This window comes from Cariama cristata, unplaced genomic scaffold, assembly GCF_000690535.1.
Source record: "Cariama cristata isolate BGI_N322 unplaced genomic scaffold, ASM69053v1 scaffold17598, whole genome shotgun sequence".
Classification (NCBI taxonomy): Eukaryota; Metazoa; Chordata; class Aves; order Cariamiformes; family Cariamidae; genus Cariama; species Cariama cristata.
Genome location: NW_009633057.1, coordinates 26,068 through 42,675, shown reverse-complemented (window position 1 = coordinate 42,675; position 16,608 = coordinate 26,068). Strand labels below are relative to the sequence as shown.

At 41.9% G+C, this 16,608-nt stretch overlaps 1 protein-coding gene across 1 annotated transcript in view; it reads right to left on the bottom strand.

The window, feature by feature from the left end:
• Positions 1 to 832: 832 nt before the first annotated feature.
• Positions 833 to 16,608, bottom strand: part of PHF21B (PHD finger protein 21B) — a gene marked incomplete at its 5' end in the record, with an annotated part of 39,970 nt that continues 24,194 nt past the window's right edge. Inside the window, 7 exons of the mRNA XM_009706607.1 lie at positions 833 to 1,057; positions 3,318 to 3,421; positions 4,381 to 4,456; positions 5,492 to 5,650; positions 7,037 to 7,059; positions 10,643 to 10,697; positions 13,715 to 13,791. Of these exons, the coding sequence (XP_009704909.1) occupies positions 833 to 1,057; positions 3,318 to 3,421; positions 4,381 to 4,456; positions 5,492 to 5,650; positions 7,037 to 7,059; positions 10,643 to 10,697; positions 13,715 to 13,791 (719 nt within the window). The remainder of the gene's footprint in view (positions 1,058 to 3,317; positions 3,422 to 4,380; positions 4,457 to 5,491; positions 5,651 to 7,036; positions 7,060 to 10,642; positions 10,698 to 13,714; positions 13,792 to 16,608) is intronic.

The window sequence follows — 16,608 nt, the reverse complement described above, 5'->3', positions numbered from 1 at the left end:
GATATCCACTCTTATGGTTTATGCTAAATCTTCACAAAAACTCCATGAGAAAAATACACCGATAGCAAAATAAGTAAAAAGGACCTGCAAAAAAGTAAGGAGTTTTACAGTCATACTTTTTTAAATACTTCGGAACGCATATACAGAAGCATCAGCATGAAAATACTTCAATATTTTACTAGAAACGCTAACTTCATACAGTTTCTTTATTTAAATATCTGCAATTCTCAACTCTAATAATACTGAAAAAAAACGATCTTTTGTTTCGAAGGCTCTGTGAGTGTCCGTGACGCCGTTCTGGTCGAAACTGCCCCATCTCCAGCTCACCTGAATCAACGGGGCCAACTTTGTTCCTCTGACAAGAATCCATGTCGAGTCCTAAGTAGTTCAGTTTCTGGTTATCTCACCAATTTCCCTCCCACACATAGCTTTCAGCCCAACTACTTCTCTACTAGCTCACTAACTCTTTGCATTGACAATTTTCCCCTTAAAGCAGAACTGGAAACCCATCTGCCCCCCACAAAAGGATATCCCGCTTCCTATCGGCCATACTTTTCCTGTTCATCCTCAGTCATAAATACATTAAGGCCAACATAACAAAAAAATCTCATAAGCACTGAAGGTCTCGGCAAATACAAAACCGCAGCACAACCCGCTCCGTGGGAACCTGCTGCCACAGCGACCTACACACTGGACTGATTGGTTTGCAAGTTTCTACGTGTATCAAAACTGAGATTGTTCCTTCTCTCCTTTGTTTCAGTTTAATCTCTCCTCTGCGCATGTGTATAAAGTTTTTTTCCCCCCTTCCTTCGCTCTCTGGCAGCCGGCTCTGTCAGTTGTTACCCTGCGACTGCTGCAAGGCTTTGTGCATGGCAGCGGCGGCAGGGGAGGGTTTGATCCAGGGGACCGTTAGCAGGGAGGAGGTGGTGGTCGTCGTCATGGTAACCTGAATCATCTGCTCGTTTTGTATCAGTCTAATGAGGGTTTTAAGACGTTCCAGTGATGACTGAGTCCCTTTCTGCTGGGCCAACAGGCTGGTTTTTAGCTCTAAGCATTTCTGTCAAATAAAGAGAAGGGGAGAGAGAAGGAAAGACTGAGGATACATTCAAATTGGTGTCAAACATCTCTCCAAACATCCTTTTGTGTCCTGAGTGCACGTCCTGCTCAAATGAAGTATATTCTCTTTTGGGGATAGCAAAACCACAGCTTAACGAATGGAGTAATCAGCACTGCTGCCTACCCTGCAGCAGCTGTCTAAGGTAACAATATTCATCCCACTCCAAATGCATTCAGAGGACGTTTCCGACCTCATCCTGTAGACAGCCTGGCAGACATGCCTTCTGCACTCCGAAGAGGTTACTGGCACAGGATTGTAATAGCTGTATTACTGGAAAGTACCAAAGGCATCGGGGAGGTCCCTCAATCTTACCAAAAGGCATCGATAAACGCTTGAGGGATAAACCTCACCACAATGCATTTTGCACGTGCCGTAGATTTCAGGGAGTCAGTACCGTGAAGGTAAGTTGATCTCACCAAACACGATGTCACGATCTTTCTGGCAGAAAACTTGATCACTACTGTTATACCACCGCAGTCACAAGAAAGCCTTTTTCCTACGGAGTGGCCAAACTGCACCCCACAATCACTTGAAACGCTTCATACAAACCTACATGACAACGAGTGTGAGAGCAGGAGCCAAACGAAGGCATCCCAAGTCTCCCTCTTCTCCAAGAAGAGACAAGGAAGAATCAGCAATTCTCCTTTCCCTCCCCAGCCACGTACTGCCGCGGCTAACATCCCATTCTTTACACTATCAACTGGTCTGCAAGGCAATATGTGACAGCCCAAAACCCTGAGCCTGCCTGCTAGATGGAAGGGGACGGTGGCCTCTCTAATATCTGAAACCTCCTGTTCCCTTTCTCTCAGTGGGCCCAGAGGTCTGGCAAAACTGGTTACTTGTCTGCAGATCGCTCCCCTTTGGCTATGGTCTAGATTGCCCGGAGTAGCAGGGGGATTCTCCAGTCTTGGGGAAGTGGGAAATGCTTACTTGCAAGTCAAGTTGTTTGAAAAGCAACTGTGTGGAGCTGCTCAGAGGTTGGTTTAGACAGATGAAATCTCAGGTGCAGGATAAATCATGTTCTGTTTTTACCAAATAATACCATTTCACCTGTGCTGTGGTGTAACATGAGAGTGCTCTCTTTAATGTAAATCTCTGTTACGGCAAATATCAGAAATGAAATTGTTCTATGCTGGAACACCTTTAATTGTTTTTCTCCTTTCGACTGGATATATCTCCAATAAATATAATCATCGGCTGATATTACCATTTAAATAAGACAGTGTTGCCCGCTCAAAGAACCTGATTCTGCTTAGGTAGAAATCTTACTGATTTTTGACAGCCCTGACATACACCTGATAGCTGACGGCATCCCCAAATGCTTTTCTTTTTCCAAACACCTCATCCCACCACACTCTCCTACCTACTAAAGATATTCCGTACCCCAGAGTCACTTCTTCATAGATACGTGTCTTTCCATTAGTGCTGATGGTGGCTATACACACTTACAGGGAATATTCCCCACTGTGATGACTTTTAATAGGTTATTGCTTTTCCTTCCTCTCTTTTAAATGTGATAAATATTTTAACATGCCTCCTCTGGATAACTGCAGTGGGAAAACAAGTAGTGACCAGTTACTCCTGCAGCTGCCACTTTGATTTTTCCAGGGTAAGGAAGTTTCAAATATTTATTGAGACTCCCATGGAAGCTAACAGCTACCCCTTAAGAGTGGGTCCGAGGTGAGGTAGCCTCAAATCAGTTCCTTCAGCCATGGAGGACAGGAATTATGGCTTTGAACTCAGCCCATTCATTACTGCCAGAGACTGGTCCTTATAGCATAGTATGTGTGGGAGACATCTCCGGCCAACATTTAGCTTTGAAACAAGTTCACGGAGAAAATGATTGTGAACCCGTTTCCAGTCATGGAAAGGTTGTTACAACATTCAGCCCCTGAGACAAATAAAGATGGTTATTTCTACTTAATCTCAAGAGTTTTGAGCTAATGGACAAGCAGCTACCACTGGAGGACACGCTTGCGACTAAGCTGTGCACCTGGCGAATGGAAGTGCCTTAAAGTCCTTGGGTAGATCTGAGCTGGGTATGGCACTACGAGGAAGGCAGACACGGCTGTTTTGCAGGGGGGTTGAGAGCAATGGGAGTTCAGGTGATTTTCTAGCCACAAAGTATCTTGGTTTTCAGGCATAAATTCTTTATAAACATCTCTGTAGGAGACTCTGTGTCCGCAGTCAGGTGTCCTACCTTCACTGCATTGTTGAGAAGTCGATCTTTTTCCTCTAACTGTCTATGCTCACTCTTCAGCTCACTGCTTCTCTTTAATAACTTCCGCTTCTCCTCTTCTTTGACTGCAGAACAATAAGATTAAGGATGCAGAAGTTACGAAAAGGACATACGGCAAAACTGTGCGCTTGACAACAGAAAGCAGCAGCATGTATTTTGAATGGTGAGTTTCAGGTCTCATTAGCCTTTTGTCAGCAGGTACAGCCAAAGAAAGCTGAAGTTTCTGCTTGCACGCGTATGTCTACGTCAACAGCTAGCACACAGGACAACCCAAAAACTATAGTGCACCTTTGAGATGAATTAAAATTAATGCTTAGGACACACATGGCCCTGTTGGTCTCCAGGAAAGGGGTGCATGGTATTTAAGAAGAGGTCAGCCACCTGGAATGGCAATAGTTAGCGACTCTGACTGAAAGCACAATCATAACAGTTCCAGACCTCTGCAAAGCTCCTTACAAATATGATCTAATGTCCCAAACAGCCCATTGTAAGAGTGCAACAGGGAACTAAAAAAGAGTAATGGCCAATGCAGAGGTATTATATGACATCTGATACTAATGCTTGTGATACCAAATAATACCAAAACGATTAGGAGCTGATATTGCTGTAGTATCTGAGACACTAGTCTGGCGTTGTGCTACATACCCAATTACATGGCTCTGCCTAGCCTGACTGTGTCTCTCTGCCTCCCAGCCTGACAGGATTCTGCCTCAAAAATCCCGTTTCCAGCCCTGTTCTCAGGAAGGCACCACTTTGATGATAGCCTCCTCCACAGAGTGAAGCTCCTGGGAGATCAGTCTCAGCTTCCTTAAAGAGAGAAGATAGCGAAGGAGCAGACGGAGGGGAAGGGGAGAGAAAGTGGCCTGCTGTTCCCAGTCACAGCCCCTTATGGCCCTTTGCTTACTAATGCTATTGTACCTGGAACCATTACAACACTACTTTAATATTAGTGCTATGAAGGACTCAAATGGCATCACCCGTCACCAGCAGGGAATCCCTTGTCAATAGCTGTGTTAACCCCTACCTGTTTTATGAGTAACATAGGAGTGAACAATAGCCAGAGTTCCAGTCCATGGCACATTGTCATCTTTCTTTACCACCTATAAGCCCAGGAAACAATAAAAAGTTAGGACTCCACAAGGACCGACATTAATGTTTTTCTTCCTCCAGCCTCACAGCTCTGCAAGACCAGATCTAGGGTTCTGGTCTCAGAATTCGCAAGCTGAAAAGTAACAAGAGAATAATTTGAGTAGCCGTCTCCATTGGGGCTGACTCCTTTACACATCACTATAAACAGCACTACCAAACAGCGCTAAAAGGGGGTTACAAATCCTGTTTCTTCTTGCCACAGCCAGAAGACATTCTTCAGCCCCTGACAAGCAGATCTCCACACTGTCAGGAGTGTTGTCTACTCAGCATGGGAGAAGTTGCTGGTCCGTATGAAAACATGACTGCGCGGATCTAATCCTGGGCTGCTCTGCTCTCTGCAACTGCATACTAGGACTTCCCCTTGACATTTTCAAAGGAACATAACAGTGATCTCAACGCTAAACACAAAGAATTCTAAGGCACAAAATCTAAGCCTCCACTCTACAATTTAGTGACACTGTACTGTTCTAGTAATTGCTTTTCTGTTCATGCAATCATCAGCCTTATTCACAGCAACTAGACAAATTAGCATTTCTGACATGACCATGATCAATAGGTGTGTGCAATAAACATGATTTAAAGAAAAGGAAGTGTTCTCCTCACAGCTTTCTGATCCACTGGTGAACACTGTCTCCTTCTGACACTGTCTTCCTCACCTATAGTATTTACACTACTTGTCCGGCAGTGCTACATGCTGGTGGCTTTATCGTAAAGAAGGGAAACAAAGGAAATGAAGAGACATTTTAAAAGGACAAATCTCAGCACATGTGATACAGGGAAGCTAAGGCATTCAGTGTATGTTCTAACTTTCAGACAATGACAATACCAGAAACAAATGCTCCAAACTGTACTGCAAGCCTCTCCATATTACTTTAGCTAATGTAGTCCCCTAAGCTGTCACCATAGGTTAGATTAGTTTAGTGGTACACAAATTCGAGGTTTCTCCCATTTTCTCTTCTTGGCATGCTCTGCTCCGTGTAGCTTACCTTCTGTTGGCACTTTGGACAGACCCAAACCCCCTTGGGGGCTGTTTTGAGGGGCGGGTCCAAGCAGTTGAGGTGATATGCTCTGGGACATGTGCCGCAGGGCTGCAAGTTAACGCCTCGCTTGCAAGCAGTGCAGTGTTCGTCATGGTGGATCTCATTCTGCAAGAGATGAAGAAATACAGATTGGGTAAAGTCAATCCATTGAGAACTCCTCTCTATACAGCATTCAAAGCCTCTATTGCAGCAGACAGGCTCATTCAATCACAAAATCTAATTGTCGAAAGAACCCTGGCCGCTGTAGAAGACGACAGAAATAATGGTGTATGATAGCAACACACAAACAAACAAGCCAGAAGGAAGTTCCATAAATTGAAACAGCTAGAAAAAGAAAAACCAACTAATCAAACACTGAAGGGAGTTGATTAATATAGCCAGCTTGTGACACAGGAATTATTTCACTTGGTTGTGATAATGTGTCATTCCCCACACATGTATCACCATGCACAGCTCTATTCTGAAGCATGGGTCAAAGTCAATATGTGGAACACTTGTCCTTCAAGTCGAAAGCAGAAGGAAGCAAGCAAGAAAAAGTTTCTGGAGAAAAAGCACAGTTCCATGTTTTATGCCCATTGCCTCAAAGAGCAGCTAGGAAAACAGTATGCTCGGGTACAATCTTTTGCTCTATACCCTCTTTTGTGAACTCCTCTACAGAGCTCCTCCATCCCTCTGTTCTCCCTGGCACTAATTGTTCTCTGTTCAGACTTGCTCTGACAACCTTTCTCCAACAAGACTGATTAGTACTTTGTCTGAAGCAATACATAAAATGAACTAAGACTCATCAACAAAGTTACAATGTCATGTAGAAAATTGCTATGCTAATCTGGTGGCAACATTAATTACTCTTTGTATAATTAAGTGCATTTTAATAAAGGAGATACTGATTTTGAAACTCTCATGGTTTGTGAATTATTATAAAAAAACCCTAAGTTTTCCCAGTGTTTTCCAGGAAGGAGAATAATAATTTTGCACCTTTCTTAATTCCAAAAGCATATTTTCATTTTTAGGGATATTAAGTATAATGTTTCATGATAGTTTTCGTCAGGCTTGTATCTTGAATTCTAACTCAGTCCTGTCAAAAAATTGCTCTCCAAAATACTACTCTTTAGAAATTACCTGCTCAAAAAGTCTTAATTTTAACTTCAATGTAAAGAGATTCAATCTATACAAACTAAAATGATTACTCATTTTTCTTAAAATTTTCATTAAAACCACAAATCTGGACTAGCAATTTCTCAATCGGTAGATTCTAGAAAGGGATTAAACTCAAGCCTTGCATATGAAAGCCCGAGAGTTCATCTCTTTGAAATTCTAACTTAGGGGCTCAAAGATTTAGTTAAGTGGGAAATGTTACACACAAGCAGTATGAAGGGCAAAGAGAATACTGTAATTTTGTACCTTGATAGAGACTACAATAATTGGAAGCAAGCACTGAATTACACGGTGATGAGAAAAACAGTGGTAATACACAAATTTTGCTACACATACCTTCCAGAATGGATCCTCATTTGCTAGCATATGAAAGAAGGGCAGAGAACAGATTAGTGGGGAAAACATCGCTGCAGTGAATGCTAGTTCTCAGCTACGGGAAAAATTTTAGTCAAGCTGTGACACAGGAGATCAGGACATTGCCAAAATTAATGTGGGCAGGAAAGAATGCAACAGCAAGCAGTGGAATTAGCATTTGAGATTTACATTGCAGGACTCTCATGTCCAAAGGTCTGATGCTAAAATGTCATAGTATGAGAAGCACATTCTATTTTAAATTTTCAGAAATTTTCATGCGCAGCTCCTCTCCACATGCCAGTAGTCAAAAAGTCTTTCTTAGGGACTTCAGCCTGCTGGGTGATGAACAGTCTGGCCCTGAACCAGCAAGGCACTCAAGCAGGTGCTTAACTTGGAGTATGAAATTGGTGCCACTGACTTACCGTTAAACACATGTTTAAATGTTCAGCTGATTCATGGCCAAAATGGGCAGTTACTTGTGGGAGTGAGCTTTCTGTGATCATCAACTCTTTATCATCTACTCCCACCCAAAACGCCAAGATTTTCTGACCTTTTGATGAACCCAGCCTGTAGTGATTGCATTCACAGCCTGATAACAACAAGAACCATCAGAGCTCACTGGAAAGCAGGCCAAGCCTTTCAGAAAAATATTTTTGAAATTTATCACACTTTGGTCCAAAAATAAAAAGCCAGAAAATTTTAACAGTTTCATGGAAACCACACAGTGGGTGGCAATTTTCGCTGTTGATTTGTAAGAGGCTGGTGCACACTGTCCCAGTGACAAACAGCTGACGGAGAGGCCTTTCTTTGGATTAAAGTGGAGACAACCAAACTGATAGTTCTGTCCTTCTGTCCTCCTACAGCTCCCTCTCTGATCACCATGGGACTATAGCTGTGCCCCAGTGTGACCCCTCATATACAGACCAACCTGGGAGCCGTTTCCTGCACATTCCTTTTATACACTGATGTATGTATACACGTGAAGATGCAAACACATTCAGACCACACACAGATGTAGAAAGAGGAACATCAGAATGAAGGAACAGCTTCACCTAAGTTAGACCAAAGGCTATAAAGCCCAGGGTCCCTTGCTAACAGCATCCAGTGCTGCCACTCATGCACAGAGTACAAGAACAGGGTAAGCACGAAGTACATTTTTCTACTCCAGAAGTATCCTTCCAGATGCTAGCAGTTTGTGGGTCTCCCTAAACTGCAGTTTGCATCTTCATTTTTATATTTAACAGCCTTAGATAGATTTTTTTTTTCCCTTCCATAGATTTGTCTACTTTTCCCAACAATTGTGGCATCCTTTGGCAATGAGTTCCATAAATAATCACAGACTTCTAAAATCTGTAGATGTCACTTCATATACACAAACACGCACACAGAGATCCACCGCGATATGACACCACGATTACTCAGGGGATATAAACGTTATTCAGATAAACAGAGGCTTGGTAATTGAAGAGTCTTTTCTACAAATGATACATGTCAGGGGATGTGACCTCATTTCAGTTAAGACATTTTCAGATAAATGAATCCTGATTAACTGACATTTTACTCAAAATTTACAAGAATTGTTCTCTTCTGCATTTCTGGAAATGACAGTTGTTTCCTGTACTTCATAGGGATTGTTTTCATTTGTTTATTTCTTTTTTCAGTGCACTTTATAGTAAAAGTTTTAAACATTTTAAAATATGTCCACTTCTGCCTTCTAGTTGCTGAAAAATTAAGACAATTTTTTTAAAGGAGCATTTTATAAGAGAAGGGGCAGTCAGCTCTGCCCTAAAGGTGAACAACGACATCCCTGCAGTGCCAAGCTGTGTGGGACAACGTCCGTCTTTAGTTCAGAGCTTGCACAGCACCCAGCTCCATGTTGCCTGGCCCACGTAGCTAACAAAACCCTACACAGGCGGAGAGTTCTGCTATAAAGAAGTTCAGCTTAAAATTGTCAGAATATGCAGAATCCCAGCACAGATTCTGGATGCTGGAAAAATCAAAGCTACAGGACTCGAAGAATTAACAATTAAGGAGAGAGTGTGCTGATTTCCAAGCGGCTCTGCGACAGCCACATCACTGGAGCTCCATCACTTGCCTACTTCCTTGCAAATACAAACGGTAAACATGCAGTGGAAAGAAGGTCAGAGATATCGAACCCTAACTTAAATGAAATCCGCCGAGGGGCTAACAGCACGGCTTGCTAACATTGCCATTGTCTCCTGGTTTTTGCCATGTGTTTACATGGGAAAAACAAGTACTATGATAAGACAAATAATAAATTATCATTTTAATTCTGAAGATAAAACTAAGCCAGGAATAATGTTCTTTCCACTGGGGTTCACATGAGCATGGGCTCCTGCTAAGAGGCATGTCATCATAGCTGTTTACTGTGTAATAACCTCTCTTGTCCTCTGAGACCCCGTGCATTAGAGGCATATGGTAAGTAGGCCAATTGTCTGCATCTAGCATATGAGGTTTTGAAGGCAGAGAGAAGCACGACTGCATTTCAGTCGGTGGTCCTGTGGCGCAGGAATTCAAGGCAGGGCCAGAAAGGTGAATCTCAAGCACTAAACATGACACTTGACAGGGATATCAAGAAAACACTGAAAAACTGTCAAAACTTCATGTCTTAATTGAAATTACCCCTGTAAATGCACCTAATACTGAAATAATATTTGGTTTAGAAAAAAGCCTGTCTTCCCTTACCTCCAATGCACCACAGTAGAGCCTAAGTTATAAAGGCAACACAAGGGCAAGGACATAATCACATTACTGGCTTTCTCTCCTCTTCTGAAATGCAACTCAAGCTTCTCGCTTTCTCACTTAAAATCCTACCTGGGCCTCGTCTGAAGAATTAAACTGTACTCAATGTTCTCCATGTTTCACCTCCCGCCTCCCAACTCTTTGCCTTCTCTATATGTTGCACAGTTTTCCTGGAATGGGCTTCTTCACATGAGCTAATCATCATCATCCCCAAATGGCTCCTCTGAGTTGTTCATTCTCAAGGCTTTTACCATGAAATTTTCAGCATCTGAAGTTCTTCTAAATAAAAGATTGGAAGGCATCTTCAAGGCCATCAAATCTAGATTTATGGCTCCAGTTCTTGGAGTGAGAAAAATTGTGTGGTTTCCAGCCGTTGTTTTTAAAGCAAAAGGTATGGTAAATTTCTAGCCCTTGAGGATGGACAGCAGTTTCTTAAAGCTGATGAAAAAAGGCAAATGAAAAGGCCAGAATAGTAATTATTTTTTAAATCTCAATTTTTCAATATATACTTTTAAGCACTTGAGGTTGGCAACACTGCCTTCTTCAATCAGTCCTCTCACTGCATGGTGCTTACAATACTAGAGGTTGGATTTTCCACTGATTGCAGAGACTTTGGATCCATTTCTACACAGTTTTGACCTTTAGCCTTATCTTTCAATTGTTTTTGCAGGAAAACCATCTATTTTCACTGCACAGTAAAAAATGCAGGGACCTTACACAAAGTAATGCCCTATGGTACCCTAGCAGTAATTCATATGAAATCCTACTAATAAATATTTAACGTGTCATTAGGATAGTAGTATATTCATTTAAAAATATGCTTACCTCTTGTTGAAAGGAACAAGGGGTTATTCAAATAATTTGATGCAAGGCGTTTCCGCTACAAGGGAAAAGAAACCAACCACAGTGTCATTGAAAAGCGCTTCGGTTGTCTCTTACCATTTCATATTTACAATCTCCATGAGCTTCCCTCACATATAACCAGCTATCCAGAAGCCAGTTCCGTGACTTAGACTAGTCATTGCTAACCCCTGAGACAGTCATACAAACAGTTGCATTATCTACCTTTGTAACAAATTCTTCACAGAGCAGTTAGATGTGCATTAGATTTTATTAACAAGAGAGAAATGCAATTTGCAAATGTTATTGATTGGGTTGCAGGAGATGTTGCAGAGGTCGGTAAGAGCAAGGCAATGGCAACAGTAACTCCAGGTCTAGCAGATAAACAACGTCCATAAGGGAAAAACTGCGTAATAAATTGTTGCTGTGAGATAACATCTTTATTTGTGTATGTAGAAACGGTGATGGACTTCCCACCTGCAGAAAAACATTGCTACCTTCTGTGGCACTTGCCTACAGTTCGTAGGCACGTATTTTCTTTGCGTGTATGTAGAAACGGTGATGGACTTCCCATCTGCACAAAAACATTGCTAACTTCTGTGGCAGTTCGTAGGCACTATTTTCTTTGAAAGCAATGTATTTGGGCCTAAGCAAAATATTTCTCTTTCTGAAGTTAATGTGCATGACCTCTAGGAGTTGGCAGTGATTTCAAGCTGCTGAGGTCACCAAAGATTTTCAAACTGACAAACACAGACCACTGGAAACCTGACTGAGATGTTTAACTAGTTTAACGCAGCCCACCGTGCTGAGGTCACCAAAGATTTTCAAACTGATAAACACAGACCACTGGAAACCTGATTGAGATGTTTAACTAGTTTAATGCAGCGCACCACCAACTTGTCAGATGGTAAAAGCTGTTGGTCAATAGCAAGGCAGGCTTCATTAACAGTCTATATAACCCCTAATTGTTTCTCTGAGCCAGCCAGTACTTGTACAGCAGGACTGGAAACAGTACCATTTTCCTCCATTAGATGTTGTTAGACTCTGCTTGGAGGAAAATTAGAGGAGTTTTGCTAATAAATGATTTATTCTGTGGTAAGTAAACTGTTCTTATACATGGGTGCCTGCCAGTCTGTTAATGAATTTTGAATAGATGTTTCTTCCTTAAAAAAATACCCGCCCTGAAACTTAACCCTTTCCTATGCAAAAAAAAAAAAAAAAAAAAAAAGGTAAGCTACTGGGGGTAGGAAAATAGAATGGTCACGGTCTCTCAATTTTTTTTTAAAGAAAAAGGCTTTGAAATGAAAAAGCAGAACATTCAAGTGAAGACGTGAGACTGTGATCACATTTTTATAATCAAGGAAGTTAGCATCACCACTACAAATGCTGAGCTCCTGCTGTTTTGAGGGGTGTTGGCAAATAAGAAGTCTAATTTATATGCAATTTCAATTTAAACAATCATGAATTAAAGATCATTCAGTAGACGAACCATAAATTAAGCTGCACCAAAATGCCTGAAATGCCACAAAATACCTCAACTCACTGATTAGCAAATCAATCTGAGCAGCTAATTGATCAGAGAAAAACCATCTGCTTCCATTTTACTTGAACAGCATTCCCCATGGTCAGTACTTAATGACAACTCCTAATGAGGACACAGCTTAACAGCCACAGGACTCTTTCACAGACATTTCTTTCTCGATGCCATCTTTCACTTCAGGATATGCTTTTGAGAATAGATATAATGAGAAGTATGAACTAGGGGTGCAGTAGACCTCCTCCATCACCTCCTCCATCCCTGCTCCAAGATAACTGAGTTTCTCACAAACACTGATCACACTACAGCCACAAAACGCTGCTGCAAGTATTTTAATAAACTCACCAGGATAAAAAGATCTAAGAGAAGACAAATTTAATTAATCTACAAATTTGATGCTAGCATGGCTAAAGTTGCTACTGTGTTAAATACTGGATGTATGGACATCAGTATCTGCTCTGAAGAGGTTGCTTGAGAAAAGTTGAGGAGTTCTGAAGAATTCAAGTGCCCAGAGCTGCTCTGGAGTATAAAAATCTCCAATGCTTTCAAAAAAAGAACAGTCAAGCCACTAAGCAGCTTGACGGCAGCGGTGAGTTTCTTCTTAGCCTCATCTGTCTGCTGTCTGCCAACAGACACAGAAATCTGAAATGTTGGCATACGAAAAATTCTACATTGCTTGTACCTAAATAAAGAAAATTAACTTTCTTTAGGCTTAAAGAACGAAGAACACAGAGCAATCTTGCTTAAATGGAGAACTGGCTGCAAATCTGTTTCTTTCCTGTAGGAAGGTCAAATAGTAACCCCAAATTGTAGTGAAATTTTGAAGGTGGAACTTTAATAAGCTGAATAAATGCATATATGTCAGTTCAGAAACAAAGAAAAAAACAATTTCAGAAAAAGTTAAGTCTATTTATATGCTGCCTTTACACCAGGTTTGCAATCCAATATTATGTAGGACCATATTTTACTGCTACTATAGATATAACAGCATAAGTGTAACAGACAACGGAAATTATCCAGAGCATTTTATTTTTAATTATGCATTATTATATTTATTATGCAGGCTTCCCTACCCCCTGCAGAGCACACTGATTCTTAAACCAACACACCCCCTTTATGAATGTCACTAATAAAAAAAAGCAAAGTGCTCCACTTATTATTTGGCACACAGGAGAAGAGAACTAGCAATGCAAGTTTAAATATAATGCAGCACTTCTGTTCTTCAGTTCTGACCTAAAGGGACTGTCTGCGTGGGTGAAAGAGCAATTAGGTCCCACATTAATTTAGTCCTTTTGGTCTTTATTAAAATAAAGACGAATTCTAGTTTGAAGCAAGTGATGTTGTGGGGTGAAAACCTGTTGCTTAGCTACTGAGATGAGATCTTTTTCTTTTCCACATCAATATCTCTTTACAAGTAAATGTGTGGTTCTGCATTCATATATACTTTTGTAATAAGAAGCACTTAAATCTTTTATTGACATGAAATAGATCTGTGGTAAAAAAAGTGAATGACAAAGTACCTCTGTTTCCAAGAGTCCACTGTAGGCTGGATTTGCTGTGCTTCTTCTCTTTCTTTCCTGACGCTTGCTCTGGATTTCTGTAACCATGGAAAGAAACATGAATTGTGCATTTCTCATTCATCAGGGAAAAAAGTAGATCTAACTTGTTAGGCAAGATGCTCTTACCCTCAACCCCTTGGGCTTTGCGTTAAGTTTCAGTTTCTAAAGTATAATTGGGTTGCATCAGCATTGATATTTGCTACAGTCAAGGGTTTGACATTAATAAGCTTTTCCTCATAAGATTCAGAACACAGGCATTTTTTATTTTTTCCTTCCTCCAAGGTGGACTTCTGCTGCCTTACAAGATTTTTAGTATGATCCCTTCAGACACATGTTCAGCAAGCATCAACAGAGAGCTTTCAAAATATTATCAATGGCTCCTATTAACAAAAATGAAGCATTTAAAGCAGTTAAGCCTTGTAATTCATATCAGATGAAAACATAGAGATCCTTTTAAATTTAATTTACATTACTTTTCCTCTGCAGAGGCTAGAAAAAGCACAGTCAGAATAGTATGTCTAGATTCAGTTCTAACTAGGGCGTGATGATTTGTCCATCCAAAAATATACAACTTCACAATCCTGAGTGTGCAAAATGTTGTTATGAGCCATACATGTATTTGTGTCACTGGAAACGGCAGCACAAAGATAGGCTCATCAAATTGCAGTCCTGTTCGGAAAAGGGTGAAACACAAGAGAACTCCCCCCCGCTAAGCGGTAACACCTATTCAAGGGTACTTGCCGAGGACTTCATTTAGCAACAATTAGCCATGTGCATACTTCTGGAAACACACACAGAAGGAGTGAGCGGATTCCTCGACCACTGAAATCTGCAGGTTTAATGCTACTTTTATCTGAGCTGGGATTTCATTTCCGTCATATGGAATTTCTTTGTCCAGCTCTTGATCTCAGTTCAGAACGGTGAGATGATTACAATCATGTTTTAGAGCCTACTTTTTATTTCAATAATGAAGTAAGAGCAGATGTACTTTAGCAAGGAGAGCCACCCAGCATTCATCCCATGACATGACGTGTGCACAGCTGGGCTGATGCTCTATTCCAAAATGTTTCCTACACGAATATTGTAAGGCAAAGTTTAGACTCTGCACTGCGGTGCCAGAGGGATCTCGTTAGTCTAAATGCCCCCGCGATGGCGATACCTCCGTTCTGTCTTGCTCTAAGTAAATCTCCTGGAACCAGAGGAACTGGCAGGAGCACTAGCTCTTCAGCACAGAGAACTAGGAGCACACTCAACAGAAACCCAGGACACCATCTGGTTCTGCAGAAGGTCTGACATCTTCCGTCAATGTCTGAGCTCAAGAGGTCTATCTCAGAACATCCTCAGCACCAGAAAATGGCCTTCAGGACACTGAGCACTATCTCCCACTTGCAATCCAACAGTAAGATATAGTCCAGCTTTCAGGACGCGTACGATACATGGGAATTGGATTCCCAACACATAGTTCTGGTTTGCAGGCACCCTTTCCAAATATTGACCACTTCCCCACAGAGTAAAAGGGTCACATACCACTTTAAGGATTGCTACAGTAAATGGTATTAGTATTGTCAGTCATGTCTTGGACACAGTGACCCTAGAGACGAAGTCTGCATTTTGCATGGATTTTTGTCCTGGCCTGAGTTCCAAGATACCGTGATTTGAAACTTTTCATTCACAAAAGAGTATTGGCTAAGCCGCCACTCTTGGAGTGATGGATGTATCAGAAGGAAACTGGATAGACGAGAAAAACAGAAGAGCAACTACTTGCATATTCTGGCTGGGTTTTCCCACTGGCACAGGAACATGTCACCTCTCACGTTCAGAAGGTGTCTTCTCAGGGCAATTCAGAGCATACAGGCAGGTCTGTATTCACCACCTGACATGAGCTAGACATATGCTACCATGTGACTCGGGGAGTTATACAGAATCTCACTACCAAGAAACGTGTGATCCGAGGCTGCACCAAGATGTGCGATAAACGCCAGGGCTGCAACCACTGCCAGCATCTTGTTAACATCCTCGGTGCTACGCAGACTCCCAGAGGATCTTATATGGGTAACAGTTCTGCCCCCCTGTGAAACTATTTCCTATGAAATGCTCATACGGCTATGCTGAAATCTCCACCCTGAAGCTTCCAGACCCTCTGGCATCCTCTAAAGGGAATTGGGCTTCAGCAGCAGGGTAAGTGCTAGACATGGATCCAGCAGCCTGCCACAGAGCCACCAGAAGAGAGATGGTTTTTCTTGATGTCAGCATCCGTTCTTGTAAGGGGAGTGCTCTCAAGGTCAAAAGGTGACAGAGATGTCACAACAGAGGAACCATGTGCCTTGATGCTGGTGAAGAAACGGAGGAAGTGGCCCTCCGCTGACTCTTTGGTCTCAGCAGCGCGAGCTGGAGCCGTGGTTCCTGCAGGCAGGCTCAGTCACCCACGCCACGCCGTCAGTGAATCCAGGGCTTGCAGCCGATCGGCACCCTTGCGGCAGCGCAAGGAAAAAGGTGGAGTTAGGGCAGCCCAGGCTCAGTCTTTCAGAAGTGGTCACAGGGATACAAGATGGTCACTTTTCACTGGCCCAGAAAGAGAAACAAAGAATTCAACACAACAGAGCTTTCTGTGTCCATAACAGGGCCGAGTGCCTTCACAAGAGGAGTGTCATGGACCTGTAGCTCTCTGCCCTTTTGGGTCCCAGGTTTAAGTGAGAATTTCTTTGGTACATGCTCTCACCAAGGCAACAGAAATATTTGATGGAGTCTGAGTCACACATGTGGTAGATACCTGGAATGCAGCTTTGGAAGAGGCATCACTATGGTACAGAGATAAAAGCTGGCTGGGGGGAAAAGTAATAGCAGTGAGAATAGAT